Source organism: Manis javanica, chromosome 5 (assembly GCF_040802235.1).
Source record: "Manis javanica isolate MJ-LG chromosome 5, MJ_LKY, whole genome shotgun sequence".
Classification (NCBI taxonomy): domain Eukaryota; kingdom Metazoa; phylum Chordata; class Mammalia; order Pholidota; family Manidae; genus Manis; species Manis javanica.
The window spans coordinates 82,296,963-82,313,143 of NC_133160.1; the positions used below are offsets into that span (position 1 = coordinate 82,296,963).

General features: G+C 39.4%; 1 protein-coding gene across 1 annotated transcript in view; it reads right to left on the minus strand.

Moving 5' to 3' along the window:
• EGF (epidermal growth factor) overlaps positions 1-16,181 on the minus strand; it is a 102,106-nt gene that overhangs the window by 61,136 nt on the left and 24,789 nt on the right. The window contains 1 exon segment of the mRNA XM_037001165.2: positions 15,803-16,005. Within this exon segment, the coding sequence (XP_036857060.2) occupies positions 15,803-16,005 (203 nt within the window).

Sequence of the window (16,181 nt, forward strand, 5' to 3'; positions counted from 1 at the left end):
CATTGACCCCCTCTATACTGAATTTTATTGTTGTTAACAACCATTTGATCAATAAATATGAGAGATGCCCTCTCAAAAAAAAAAAAAATCTTTACAAATCCAGCATGACAGATGACTACAGGATTAGGAATTAGGAAAACTAGTTCTGTCTTCCTTCTGCTTTTACATGGAATCATTCTCTCTCTGACCTTAGTTTCCTAATCTATGAAATAAGTGTTGGAATAGATATTCTCTGAGACCCCTCACTTTTTAAAAAAAAATGCATTTATGGTACTATACAGAATCAGATATTTGTGAGAAATTCCTTGCTGTATATGCACCTAATGATTCTCAAACCTTTATTACTGCTTATGATATGTTAATAGAGATTCAAACTGACTGATGAGAAAACAATTAGTGTGTAGAGTACAGGAATACTTTGCTCTTCATCTGGATCCAATGTTATTTATCTTTCTTTAACTTTTCTACTACCTCTCATCTGCTCTGTGGTTCTGATTATCATTATCATCATCAGGATTACGTATATGCATCTTGTTCCCATTAATCAGTAAGTGTCTGAGAATAAAGCATGTTGCTAGCCCCAACAGCACCTAGAGTGGTGCCTTTTACAACACACGTGTGCTTCAAATGATTGGAATACATACACAAAAACTTCTGACAATTCAGCTCCTTTATTTGGTTTCTCCTTAATTTCCAGTGAACCTTAGTGTTAGAACTGGAACAGATGGTCAGACTGTGCCAGCACAGTACTCCTCCCACTACCACACTGCTGATGGTTTTAATAATACTAACAGAATACATCACTCGTTCGTGATGAATGTTAAGTATTCTCTGAGTGGTTGTGCCAATCATGTGACCTGAATTCAGACACTACACACTTTAAAAGGTCATTTTCAGAAGTGGCCAAACATAGAGGATTAAGGGCTATATTTTTGTTTAATCTCCTTAATCTTCTGTTGTTCTTTAGCTTCAAATGAGGCCAAAGCTAGCCCTCAAAACTACTGCCTTACCTCAGATAACACCCCTTCCTAGAGCCCACAGAGCAGCTTAATTACCTTTGAGATCAAATTAAAGCTTCTAATCGTGGAATTTAGTGTCTACCACCTACTGCGCCTTCAGTGACTGCCTAACACACAGGCTGTCATGAGCTTTACTCTAGCCATGTAAATCTGTATATTTTACCCTGGCCCAGTTCAAAACAATGTGCATGGGGTTCTTTCTCCCATTTTTTTTCCAACCTCAAATTCAGTGTAAGATTTGCCTCATCAACAAAGTCTTTCTAGTCTCTTCCATTTGAACCCATTCACTTCAATCATTCTTGTAACTAAAATTTCACATCCCCAATATTTAGTACATATAATAAAAAATTTAAATAGCACTTTATAAAACATTTGCATTATCTCATTTAATTTTCACAAAAATCCCTTGAGCTATGTTGAGCAAGTATTATCTTCATTTTACAGATTAGGAAATAGTGGTTTAAGGGTCTCATACAGGTAATAAGGGGTAGTGTTGGGACTCAAGCTCAAGCTTTCTGATTAGAAATCCCAACTCTTTAATATATACATATATAGGTATATATAGTATTTATATTACTGTGTATATGTATATGTGTATATTTATGTGTGTATATATAAATAAAATATAACTATAGGTTTTTACACAAAAATTATATATTTAACATGTTATTATAAACTCACATATGCTAAATATGTATTTTCCTCTAAAAACCCAGTTATGTTTTTATTTCATTTATTTATTGTCTCCCTGAATAAATCACTCCCTCAACTTCCTCAAAAAATTTCCCAAACTGTATAATATAGATGTTTATTCTTTGCTATTAATAGAAAAGAAGAAAGAAGAAAACACAAGAATATCCATTATGTGCTATTGGAATTCTTAATTACAGTTAAAAAAATCACTTAGCCAGCATTCAGCTTCTTGGTATCCTTATCCATCTAAACCCCTCCAAGAATCAGAAAGTAAATAAATCAAGAGCCTTTGAGCAGTTAAAATATAAATGCTTTATACTCTTGAACGAGCCCTTAAGGCCCCCTCAGTCTTCTTTAATTTTATACCTATTTCTGACAATCTTGGCCAGTCCACAGCGTGAAGACAGAAGTACAAGGAGTGTATGCCCCCACTCCCACTGTCCCACCCCACACCACTGCATTCCCCCGCAGCAAGAGTGACTGCAGGATGCCGGTGTTCTTTCCTGCTGAGCTCAGACACAGCCTCAACCCAGCGTCCTAGGCTGGCAGGGTCGCTACTGGGAAAGCTGGGCATCTCTTTACCATAGGCTCATCTCTCCACAAAGACCAGACACCTCAAATCAGGCTGCTCCTGGGCAATCAATAGAAACGTATCAAATATTTTTTAAATCCATGAGTTTATAAAGATGATTTTTAAAAAAGAAAAAACACCAAAGTCTACACTAACCCTTTATTCTGAAAACACATAAATTAAGGGAAAGAAGCACTTAATTTATCTTTCTTATAAAAGATTTCCTCAAGGAAATTATATAGCTGGTATGGAAAAGTTCTTCAGCTAATAAATGCATAAGTAATGATAGAATGAAAATGTCATCACTTTGAACCTGTGAAGAAAAATGATTCTAAGCAATGATAAACAATAACTTCTAAAACTTATGTGAAAAGTTGATGGGAAACTCTACAAATGTTGGACCAGTTTGGCAACACCTGGACCACTTATGAATCTTGACCATCACAAAAGGAGAATCAGCCACTACATGTCCCCTGGTGTGATCAAGCACACAGGACCGCCTGTGGTACCATCTATAAAGTATTCTTGCAAAAATATGAATCTATTCAGGCTCCTAGGCAGAAACCTACCAGTTTATAAGAAATACTGAATCATGTTAAATGACACTATGCGGATATAATCTGCAAAATCCAAAGTGTGGAAAATGCTACAGGAAAAACCATCTGTTTTCTCAACAAATTAATAGCAAGAGGAGGCTCAGATTAGAAAGTAAAGAGGCCACAGCCAGGCATGTAGAAACTAACAAGAAGTGAGAGTCAAAAGCAAGGAAGAAGGCAGAAAAATGAAAAAAAGCCATTCCAAGTATTTAAAAGGCATTTCAAGTGACAGTCATTTGGTGTCAGGGCCTACCTGCATTAAAAACCCAGCTTTAACCTCAAACCATTCCAGTGATTGCCCCAGTGGTGTGTATCTTTGTAAACGTGACTCTAGTCATTAAGAAAATGTCAATAATGTTAGGAAGAAATAACCATCCATATTTTGCTGAGATGTCTATGAAAAATAACAGCTTTGGGTGTTTGAACCAATAATTGAAAATTGTATGAAAACAGAAAATAAATGGTGAAGATATGGAGAAATTGGAATACTTGTGCACTGTTGGTGGGAATAAAATATGGTACAGCTACATGGAATACAATAAGGTAGTTCCTCAAAAAATTCAAAATAGAATTACCATGTGATTCAGCAAATTTCTTCTTGGGTATATACCCAAAAAGAATTGAAAGCAGATTCTTGAAGACATATTTGTACACCAGTGTTCACTGAAGCATTCTTCACAAAAACCAAAACATGGAAACCACCCAAGTATCCATCAACAGATGAATGGATAAGCTAAATGTAGTCCATACATATAATGGAATATTTTTCAGCCTTAAAAAGGAAGGAAATTCTGACAGAAGCTGAGACATGGATGAAGCTTGAGGGCATTATGCTAAGTGAAATAAGCCAGTCACAAACACACATTGTATAATTCTACTTATACGAGGTACCTGAAGTAGTCAGAATCAGAGAGACAGAAAGGTGAATGGTGGTTGCCAGGGTCTGGGAGGTGCTATAGTTTAGTGGGTATAGAGTTTCAGTTTTACAAGATAAGAAGAGTTATGACAATGGATTGTGGTGATGGTTACACATAACAATGTGAATGTACTTGATACAAATGAACTCGACACTTAAAAAGGGTTAAGATGATAAATTTTATAATCATATTTTACCACAGTAAAACAATTTGGGACAAAATTATAAGAAAAAAATGCTCATCTGTCTAGGATGATTCTCATATTAACAAATAACCAAGGTTTTATAGTGACACTATGACATATCAAAATGACATAATCAAAATGCATCAGAGTCCCACCTGGGCAGTTATAGCTACACTAATCACTTCCCTAAGTGGTACATTTCCAGATGGAGGCAATTCTCCTTCATGAACTCTCAGCATTAAACTCAGGAATATTTTTCTGCATGAAATGGATGCAAATATATACACAGTGTTGATCATAGACACCCTTCATTTTCCAAAGAATATGCCTTTGAAACTCTCTTATAGCCTTAAAACTGTAATCTGCATTTAAAGAATACAGAAGAAAGCAGAACTATTTGGACCTTTTACAGAAAAATATCGTAAGCAGTAAAAACAAGCTGCAAAATCCCCAGAAGGTAAGCTTGAAATAATTCCTTAACATTGTATACAAAGAAGCTCGTACATTGGTTCTGAGATTCATATAACCGTATGGCTGTCCGAGAGCACTGCTGCCTAATAAGTTTACTCATGCCAACCAAAAGGTCAGATTGATTCTGGGCCTGCATATAGGTCAGTCAGGGGACGTTTGTGTGTGTGTGTGTGTGTGTGTGTGTGTGTGTGTGTGTGTGTGTGAGTGACAGAGAGAGAGATTGATTTTCTGAGTTCCTGCAAATGAGAAACATTTTTTTACAGAGAGAAATAAGGTTTTGGCCTCATGATCTGTGCAAATCGAAGCATTTAAACACCAGGAGGCCGTGGACAGACAATAGTATACCAAATTACAGATTTTCCCAAAACAAATAAGGAAAATCTAAGATATGAAATGACAGATAGCAGTGAGGGTGTAGTTGGGAGGCAGCATGGTGTCATTCCACCCAGGTTCAAATCCTAATTCCACCTCAGTGTGACCTTGAACCAGCTATTGTGACAGCTAAACCCCAGTATGAATAATCACACCTAACTCATAGGATTGTTGTGAAGATTAAATGGGAAAATACAGATAAGCTCAAAGCAGGTAATTCTGTACACACTCAGTATAATTATGTCTATTTCTGTTACTGCTCAAGAATATACAGCCGAGGTATTTTGCTATTTTATTTCCTATGCAAAAGCCCATGTGATTCCCAAATCTATTATTTCTAGCTCAGATCTCTTTCTTGATATCTAGACCAATTAAAAGAAGAAAAAAAAAGACTCTGAGGCATAGTGAGAGTTTAGCTGTAGAGAATATTGGCTTAAAACATTGGGGATTTATTCATAATACAGAAAAGGGACCAGCCCTGGTGAGGACTGTCCGGCCCAGGGAAGGAGGGGCTCACAACACCTGAGGAAAGCAATCCCTACTTAAATATTATACAGCTTTAGAACTTGTTCCTCATGACATTATTTAGGGAAGGGAATGCCAAAGGGCATTTTTTTTAATTCTTTTTTTTCTCAACTACATTTATTAAATGTCGTGTAGGCACTGGGAGTACAATTGGGTATTGTATTCCCTCATAGGACTGAGGAAGTTCAGGAAGACAGACAATTCCAGCAAACCATGATAATTGCCATGGCCCAGGGGAAATGTTACTCTCTGAGCAGAGCTGACCGTGGCTCACAGTGAGGGGGTCTGGGAATGTGTTTCTAAAAGAGGCAATGTTCGGGCTGCTTCTCAGAGGATGAAGAGAGGGAACCAGTGCAAAGAAAGAGAATGGGTGTTCCTGAGAATGCTGAGAGGCCTGGCGGAGGGAGCAGCATCATGCCTCGTGGGGGGAAACTCAGTCTGAGAGGGAGTCTGCAGCGCAGAATGCAATGCAGAACATGGCGAGAGGGGAAGCTGAGAAATGAGCAGAGAGCCCTGCAAGCAAGATGAATAAAAAGAATGGACTTTCATTATTGGCAGCGAGAGCTGTCAACTGGTTCTAACTAAGGAATAATGTGATTGGACTCTCATTTTGAAGGGTAATGCTCCCTGCCACACAGAAAAGGGAGGTGGGGAGACTGAGGAAGCAGTCTCCAGGGATGGATTGCTGAGAGAGGGCGCAGGTGCTTCCGATGCAGGTGGGGATTTGTTACTAGCTGGAAGTTGATTTCATGAGGTGGGAATGAGGAAGAAGGAGGAAAGGACAGCACCTAGACTTCTGCCCAGGAGACAGCTGAGATGCGACCCCCTGAGGCAGGACACGGGAGGGACAGGAGCTGGGGAGAAAGAGGTCAAAGTGCATAGGTCAGTTATTTCCTTTGTGCCTGAAGTACTTGCAAGAAACCCACGTGGAATGGCATGGAAGGCAGATAAATACATGAACCTTGATAAGAAAATGTCCAACGTGCCCACTACAGGATCCTGTGCCTGGAGGGGGCAGACAGCAAGCAGGCAGGGCCCAGAGGAGGGAAGAACGTGATTGATCTCAGGAAATTAGTCAGACTCATCAGCAGACCATCCTGATGGTGAAATTGGCTCTGCTGAGTCAGCCTGCTTAGCCAGGGGCTGAGCCAACCTCCTCCATGACCAGCAGTCCAACTCAACGAGCCAAAGACTTGTGCAAACCAACAAATTCGTCTTCCTCGTGGCTTTGTCATTGTACACCCCACCCTGACCTTGGTTGGACTGATGGTCTGCACCAGGATGCTCCCTTTCATATATTATGAATAAATCCTCAATGTTTTGAATCACTTTTCTCTGTAGCTTAACTCTACAGTGGATCTTTGTAGCCTAGCTCTCACTATGCATCAGTCTTTCTGTTTTTTTAATTGACCTAGACCTCAAGAAAGAGGTCTGAGCTAGAAATACACTGACAACCTAGTGGGCTGCTACATAAGAAATAAAGTTGGAAAATGCCATAGGTTGTACAGCCCTTAGCCATTACCAATGCACATAACCAGACAAGTGGTTCTGAGAAATCACTGGAGAAAAAAAAAAACTGTTCAACTTCATTTAAGCCAGCCTGTCTAAATCACTTGACTCTGAAATATTTTCCCCCTAAAGAGCCCCCATTAAATTTTACACAACTAGCATTTTGTAGAACCTGCTTTGATGAATAATAGTTTAGGTATTTCATACAAAGAAACTTTATCAATACTTTTGTGTGTATAAGTACTTACATTTTATAACAGAAACAATATCAACCAGGTTACATGATTTTCCCCAGTTATCTCCAGCTGCAGCTGAAGTATCTCCATACTAAGTGCCTTGCAAACTAAAGTATTACTACAGTGCACCTCCCAGGAGTAGCTGCAGTTGGGAGCCTGTCATCCAGGCGGAACTAACCAGCCTCCAGGGAAGTATGTCTTCAAAAGTGTGAAAAAGCTCAGGCACTGAGAACCTGGTGAAAGTTAGATATGCTCTTCCTAGCAGGGGACAATCACAGTTTTCACCTAACATATACAATCAAGAAATTCGCAGACCCTAAATCCCAGGTGAAGACTCCCCTCTCTACAAAGCACTTAAAAAAATGTAAACTTTCTAATGACAGCCAAAGTAAGAGTGTTCTTAAAGTCAAAAGTCCTTTGCACTCAGTGCAGATGTGAAGCATATCCTTCAGTCAGTAAATGGAGCCAATATCTTCACTGCCAGCTGCCTTCTAGATTCCAGAATTGCCTGGGGCTCTGCACCTGGCAGTGACCTCCCTACCAAATTCTATTATTTGCTGAATTGTTTTAAGTTGTTCCATAATGAAGCATTGTAGATTTTCTTTTGAAATTCATGCTTTTGGTCATCCTGTTTGAACTCCCCACCCAAGGGCCTGTGTAACAGCGAAGGTCTCTGAAGAGTAAAGTGTTTATGGTAGAAAGAAAAAGAAACTGACAGACTGATTCCAGCAATTTTTTTCAAAATCCATTATTAACTTATGCATTAACTAATCCTGGAAAAGTCAGCCCATTGCTCTAGGCTTCAGATTTCTCAATTATGAAATGAGTACAATAATTGCTGATCTGTCTGTCTCACAATGGTACTGTGACAATCCAATAAAAAAGGCCCATGAAAATACTTTGGGAATTCTGAGGTTACATATAAATGTAAAAGATGGTGATGAAAGTGATGATGGACATATCTATAAGTACTTTGGATGAGACTCAATAATTTCTTATTCATAGTAGTTGTTGGTGCTAATTTCATTGTGAGTCATCACTACTGGGAAAATGAGCTGCATTTGAAGACAGCTTAAATCAAAATTTCCCATAGAAGGCCTCTGGCAGGATATCAGATTCACTGCCTTCATATGTGAAATATCATGACCATCAATTTTATAGGGTTGCCATTAGGTTGTTGCTATTTAATGCTGCACTGCGACCCACAATTGTATTATCTCCCACAACTCTTGCTTAGTAAATTCAAGTGAACTAATTTTTAAGAAATAATATCTGGATAAACACTTCATGTCTTTGAATTTCTTTTATTCTTGGCAGTTCCTCATTACTTGTGTTGGAAGTAGTCATTACACAGGTTAAATTAAAGCTTTTATCTAGGTTTTTAAAGAAATCAGATAAAAAGCATTCACACTATTAGTTACCTCCTTGAGGATATAGAAATAAAAATCTCAATTCCCCCTAGATTCTAGCCTCCCTTCAGCAATCACATGCCTGTCCTCCTGTTTAGACTCCACAGCTTTCTTCAGGAACTATGTCCTGGGCAGGAACCAACACATTTCTACACTAACTGTGGCAGGGACTCATAGTCCCTACCATTCCCGCACTATTATCCAACCCTGGTAGCATCCAACAGGTGGAAAGAAGAGAAAATAAGCAATTTCATCTCTGCTTCAGAACGTCACAAGGCTAGTTGGGGATAAATTAAATATATTTTAAAACCTGTTTGATAACTTTCACATGAAACAAATATTGGTATAATACCATTTATGTGGTATATAAGTCATATTGGGGAGCCTCCTAAAAAATATGTAAAGAATTCAGAGAAGACTACATTTGAAAGTAGAAAGTTGTGACTGTGACTAGATTTAGTCAATCCATTCATTTTACTAATGTTATCTAAAAGTCTTTTTATAAATAAGTAACCACTAAATATAGGATGGTTTACATAAATAAATAACAGACATGGCCCCTGTCTGCTTGGTATTTATAATCAAGTGGGACAGAAACTCAAAAAGGAAGCAAAATACTATGTAGTTATACCTTGTGATGAGTTCAGAAGGGTGTCCTGCGAAAAATAGGAGGCTAGCTGCCTAGTTTGACCACAGGAGGCCTATCTGTGTAACCAGAGACACATGGCATTGAAGCTCAACACTAGAGAGGTCTAGGCACAGAAAGGAGTGACTGCAAAAGCCTTCCAGTGTGAAGGAGCTTGGCATGTTTGAGGAACAAGGGAAAGACATGTTAGATTCCCAGGATGAGAGGAGGAGAGAGCCACAACAGGTTAGTCAATACTGATAATGTTGCAGTTTAATCCAAATGCAGAGGAAAGCCTTTGAAGGATTGTAAGCAGAGTAGTTCATGGATCAGATTAACTATTTAAAGGCAAAAGGGGAAGACAGAAAAATTTGCTCTGACTAGATTCAGTCAACCCACCCATTTTACTTAAAATAGGCCAGGCAAGGGTGGAGCCAAGATGGCAGCGTGAGTAGGACAGCGGGAATCTCCTCCCAAAAACATACATATTTTTGAAAATACAACAAATACAACTAATCCTAAAAGAGAGACCAGAAGACACAGGACAACAGCCAGACTACATCCACAGCTACGAGAGCCCAGCGCCTGGTGAAAGGGGTAAGATACAAGCACCGGCCTGGCGGGACCCAAGCGCCCCTCGCCCCAGCTCCCAGCGGGAGGAGAGGAGTCGGAGCGGGGAGGGAGAGGGAGCCCAGGACTGCTAAACACCCAGCCCCAGCCATCCGGACCAGAGCGCAGACACAGTGCATGCGTGGAGGGCTGGAAACTAAGGAAACAGTGCATCAGGACCTCTGAGCGGGTTCCGAAGCCGATGCCCCTGTGACAAAGAAAAGCGAGTGCTTTTTGAAAGTCTTAAAGGGACAGGGATGCCACAGCTGGACAGAAACATCCCAGGTCACAGTCCAGAAGCTGGAAATTCCAGGGAAATCCAGGCGCACTAACCCCCTGGGCAACAGCTCTGAGACCCCTCATGGAGGTAAACAGCCAAACAGCCCCACCGTCCATTACCCCTCCAGGGCCCCGCCATAGCAGAGCAGCAGCCTGAGGCTAGCCACACCCATAGCAAGGGAGCTTCCTCCATACCAGCCAGACAAGATACAAAGACCCAGTCTACACACAATTGCCCAACACAAGCCACTAGGGGTCGCAGTTGTCCCAGTAAAGAAAGACCAGTAGCCAAGTGGAAAGCTGATAGATGCGTCAATAGCACTCAACTGCACCTATCAACATGAAAAGGCAAAAAAATTTGATCCAGACAAGACTAACCCAGACAGCTTCGGCATCTGCTACATCTTCCCCTGAGAAGGAACCTGGGGAGATAGATTTAACCAATATTCCTGAAAAAGAATTCAAAACAAAAGTCATAACCATGCTGATGGACTTGCAGAGAAATATGTAAGAACTAAGGAAGGAGAATACAGAAACAAAACAAGCTCAGGAAGGTCTTCAAAACAGAATGGACAAGATGAAAGAGACCATTAATGAACTAGAAAACAGAGAACAGGAATGCAGAGAAGCTGATGCAGAGAGAGATAAAAGGATCTCCAGGAATGAAAGAATTCTAAGAGAGATGAGTGATCAATCGAAACGGAACAATATCTGCATTATAGGGGTACCAGAAGAAGAAGAGAGAGAAAAAGAGATAAAAAGTGTCTTTGAAGAAATAATTGCTGAAAACTTCCCCAAACTAGGGGAGGAAATGGCCTCTCAGACCACAGAGGTACACAGAACTCCCATGACAAGGGATCCAAGGAAGGCAACACCAAGACACATAATAATTAAAATGGCAAAGATCAAAGACAAGGACAAGTATTAAAGGCAGCCAGAGAGAAAAAAAAGGTCACCTACAAAGGAAAACCCATCAGACTATCATCAGATTTCTCAACAGAAACCCTACAGGCCAGAAGAGAATGGCATGATATACTTAATGCAATGAAACACTAGGGCCTCGAACCAAGACTACTGTATCCAGCACGATTATCATTTAAATATGAAGGAGGGATTAAACAATTCCCAGACAAGCAAAAGTTGAAGGAATTTGCCTCCCACAAACCACCTCTACCGGGCATCTTACAGGGACTGCTCTAGATGGGAACACTTCTAAAAAGAGCACAGAACAAAACAACCAACATATGAAGAAGGGAGGAGGAGGAATAAGAAGGGAGAGAAATAAAGAATCATCAGACCGTGTTTATAATAGCTCAATAAGTGAGTTAAGTTAGACAGTAAGATAGTAAAGAAGCTAACCCTGAACCTTTGGTAACCACAAACTTAAAGTCTGCAAAGGCAATAAGTACATACCTTTCAATAATCACCCTAAATGTAAATGGACTGAATGCACCAATCAAAAGACACAGAGTAATAGAATGGATAAAAAAGCAAGATCCATCCATATGCTGCTTACAAGAGACTCACCTCAAACCCAAAGACATGCAAACCCTTAAAGTCAAGGGATGGAAAAAGATATTTCATGCAAATAATAGAGAGAAAAAAGCAGGTGTTGCAATACTAGTATCAGACAAAACAGACTTCAAAATAAAGAAAGTAACAAAAGATAAAGAAGGACATTACATAATGATAAAGGGCTCAGTCCAACAAGAGGATATAACCATTATAAATATATATGTACCCAATACAGGAGCACCAACCTATGTGAAACAAATACTAACAGAACTAAAGGAGGAAATAGAATACAATGCATTCATTCTGGGAGAATTCAACACACCACTCACTCCAAAGGACAGATCCACCAGACAGAAAATAAGTAAGGACACAGAGGCACTGAACAGCACACTAGAACAGATGGACCTAATAGACATCTACAGAACTCTACATCCAAAAGCAACAGGATACATATTCTTCTCAAGTGCACATGGAACATTTTCCAGAATAGACCACATACTAGGCCACAAAAAGAGCCTCAGTAAATTCCAAAACATTGAAATCCTACCAACCAACTTTTCAGACCACAAAGGTATAAAACTAGAAATAAATTCTACAGAGAAAGCAAAAAGGCTCACAAACACATGGAGGCTTAACAACATGCTCCTAAATAATCAATGGATAAATGACCAAATAAAAATGGAGATCCAGCAATATATGGAAACAAATGACAACAACACAAAGCCCCAACTACTGTGGGATACAGCAAAAGCAGTCTTAAGAGGAAGGTATATAGTAACCCAGGCATATTTAAAGATGGAAGAACAATCCCAAATGAATGGTCTAATGTCACAATTATCGAAATTGGAAAAAGAAGAACAAATGAGGCCTAAGGTCAGCAGAAGGAGGGACATAATAAAGATCAGAGAAGAAATAAATAAAATTAAGAAGAATAAAACAATAGCAAAACTCAATGAAACCAAGAGCTGGTTCTTTGAGAAAATAAACAAAATAGATAAGCCTCTAGCCAGACTTATTAAGAGGAAAAGAGAGTCAACACAAACAACAGAATCAGAAACGAGAAAGGAAAAATCACAACAGACCCCACAGAAATACAAAGAATTATTAGAGAATACTATGAAAACCTATATGCTAACAAACTGGGAAACCTAGGAGAAATGGACAACTTCCTAGAAAAATACAACCTTTCAAGACTGACCCAGAAAGAAACAAAATCTAAATAGACCAATTACCAGCAATGAAATTGAAGCGGTAATCAAAAAACTACCAAAGAACAAAACCCCCGGGCCAGATGGATTTACCTCAGAATTTTATCAGACATACAGGGAAGACATAATACCCATTCTCCTTAAAGTTTTCCAAAAAATAGAAGAGGAGGGAATACTCCCAAACTCATTCTATGAAGCCAACATCACCCTAATACCAAAACCAGGCAAAGACCCCACCAAAAAAGAAAACTACAGACCAATATCCCTGATGAACGTAGATGCAAAAATACTCAACAAAATATTAGTAAACCGAATTCAAAATTACATCAAAACGATAGTACACCATGACCAAGTGGGATTCATCCCAGGGATGCATTCGAAAATCCATCAACATCATCCACCACATCAACTAAAAGAAGACAAAAACCACATGATCATCTCCATAGATGCTGAAAAAGCATTCGATAAAATTCAACATCCATTCATGATAAAAACTCTCAACATAAAAAAGGTCATATATGATAAACCCACAGCCAAGATCATACTGAACAGCGAAAAGCTAAAAGCTTTTCCTCTGCAATCGGGAACAAGGCAGGGATGCCCACTCTCCCCACTGTTATTCAACATAGTACTGGAGGTCCTAGCCATGGCAATTAGACAAAACAAAGAAATACAAAGAATCCAGATTGGTAAAGAAGAAGTTAAACTGTCACTATTTGCAGATGACATGATATTGTACATAAAAAACCCTAAAGACTCCATTCGGAAACTACTAGAGCTAATATTGGAATTCAGCAAAGTTGCAGGATACAAAATTAACACACAGAAATCTGTGGCTTTCCTATGTACTAATGATGAACTAGCAAAAAGAGAAATCAGGAAAACAATTCCATTCACAATTGCATCAAAAAGAACAAAATACCAAGGATTAAACCTAACCAAGGAAGTGAAAGACCTATACCCTGAAAACTACAAGACGCTCTTAAGAGAAATTAAAGAGGACACTAACAAATGGAAACTCATCCCATGCTCTTGGCTAGGAAGAATTATTGTCAAAATGGCCATCCTGCCCAAAGCAATCTACAGATTCAATGAGATGCCTATCAAAATACCAACAGCATTCTTCAACAAACTGGAACAAATAATTCAAAAATTCATATGGAACCACAAAAGACCACGAATAGCTAAAGCGATCCTGAGAAGGAAGAATAAAGCAGGGGGATCTCACTACTCAACTTCAAGCTCTACTACAAAGACACAGGAATCAAGACAATTTGGTACTGGCACAAGAACAGACCCACAGACCAGCGGAACAGAATAGAGAGTCCAGATATTAACCCAAACATATATGGTCAACTAATATTCGATAAAAGGGGCCATGGACATACAATGGGGAAATGACAGTCTTTTCAACAGATGGTGCTGGCAAAACTGGACAGCTACATGTAAGAGAATGAAACTGGATCACTGTCTAACCCCATACACAAAAGTAAATTCAAAATGGATCAAAGACTGGAATGTAAGTCATGAAACCATAAAACTCTTAGAAAAAAACATAGGCAAAAATATCTTGGACATAAACATGAGTGACTTCTTCATGAACATATCTCCCTGGGCAAGGGAAAAAAAGCAAAAATGAACAAGTGGGACTATATCAAGCTGAAAAGCTTCTGTACAGCAAAGGACACCATCAATAGAACAAAAAGGTACCCTACAGTATGGGAGAATATATTCATAAATGACAGATCCAATAAAGGCTTGACATCCAAAATACATAAAGAGCTCATGGAACTCAACAAACAAAAAGCAAATAATCCAATTAAAAAATGGGCAGAGGAGCTGAACAGACACTTCTCCAAAGAAGAAATTCAGATGGCGAAAAGACACATGAAAAGATGCTCCACATTGCTAGTCATCATAGAAATGCAAATTAAAATCACAATGAGGTATCACCTCACACCAGTAAGGATGGCCACCATCCAAAAGACGAACAACAACAAATGTTGGCAAGCTTGCAGAGAAAGGGGAACCCTCCTACACTGCTGGTGGGAATGTAAATTAGTTCAGCCATTGTGGAAAGCAGTATGGAGGTTCCTCAAAAAGCTCAAAATAGACATACCATTTGACCCAGGAATTCCACTCTTAGGAATTTACCCTAAGAATGCAGCAGCCCAGTTTATAAAAGACAGATGCACCCCTCTGTTTATCACAGCACTATTTACAATAGCCAAGTAATGGAAGCAACCTAAGTGTCCAATGGTGGATGAATGGATAAAGAAGATGTGGTACATATACACAATGGAATATTACGCAGCCCTAAGAAAAAAACAAATCCTACCATTCGCAACAACATGGATGGAGCTAGAGGGTATTATGCTCAGTGAAATAAGCCAGGCGGAGAAAGAAAGGTATCAAATGACCTCACTCATATGTGGAGTATAAGAACAAAAGAAAACTGAAGGAACAAAACAGCAGCATAAGCACAGAACCCAAGAATGGACTAATAGTTACCAAAGGGAAAGGGACTGGGGAGGACGGGTGGGAAGGGAGGGAGAAGGGCGGGAAGAAAAGAAAGGGGGCATTATGATTAGCATGTATAGTGTTGGGGGGGGCACGGAGGGTTGTGCAACACAGAGAAGACAAGTAGTGATTCTACAGCATGCACAGTGACTGTGAACTTGGTGACAAGTAGTGATTTTACAGCATCTTATTATGTTGATGGACAGTGACTGTGAACGGGGATGTGGGGGGGACTTGGTGAAGGGGAGAGCCTAGTAGACATAATGTCCTTCATGTAATTGTAGATTAATGATACCAAAATAAAATTAAAAAAAAAAATAGGCCAGGCAAGAAGTGCTGGTTGTTGGATTATGGTGGTGGCAGGAGAGGAAAGTGGACATTTGAGATGTATTTAGGAGGCAGACTAGAAAGGATTTGGCAGTAAATTAGAAACTGGGGGTAAGGCAGTGGAAGAAATTAAGGATGACCCAGAGGTGTCTTGCTTGAACAAGCAGATGGGCGGGGACTCAGTGCCAGACCCTTCTCAAGGTCAAAGATGACTCACCAGACACTGTAGCACTGCCCTCTGCCTTGGGCTGTACGAGGGGATGCACTACTTTAACTCCACCAGGGGGTAAAGATGATGCATTGAGGTTCATTCTAACCATATCCATCCCAGTGTGCTTGTTAGCTATCCAAATCGTCTTCTTTTTCCATGCTGAATAGATTATACGGTCACCAAAAAGGGACATCGCAAACAAATTGTGCCTACAAAACAACAGACAAAAAAAAAAAAAAATGAAGTGCGGCAGAACGTTTCTTTCTGGGCTTATTAAAGTTTTACTTAATTTCAAAGTATTGTCTAAATTTTATCACCTACCTTTTCAGTTGTTTCTCATTTAGGTTTAGAAATAGATACTGTTCAAAATTTTATTTATGTAGCC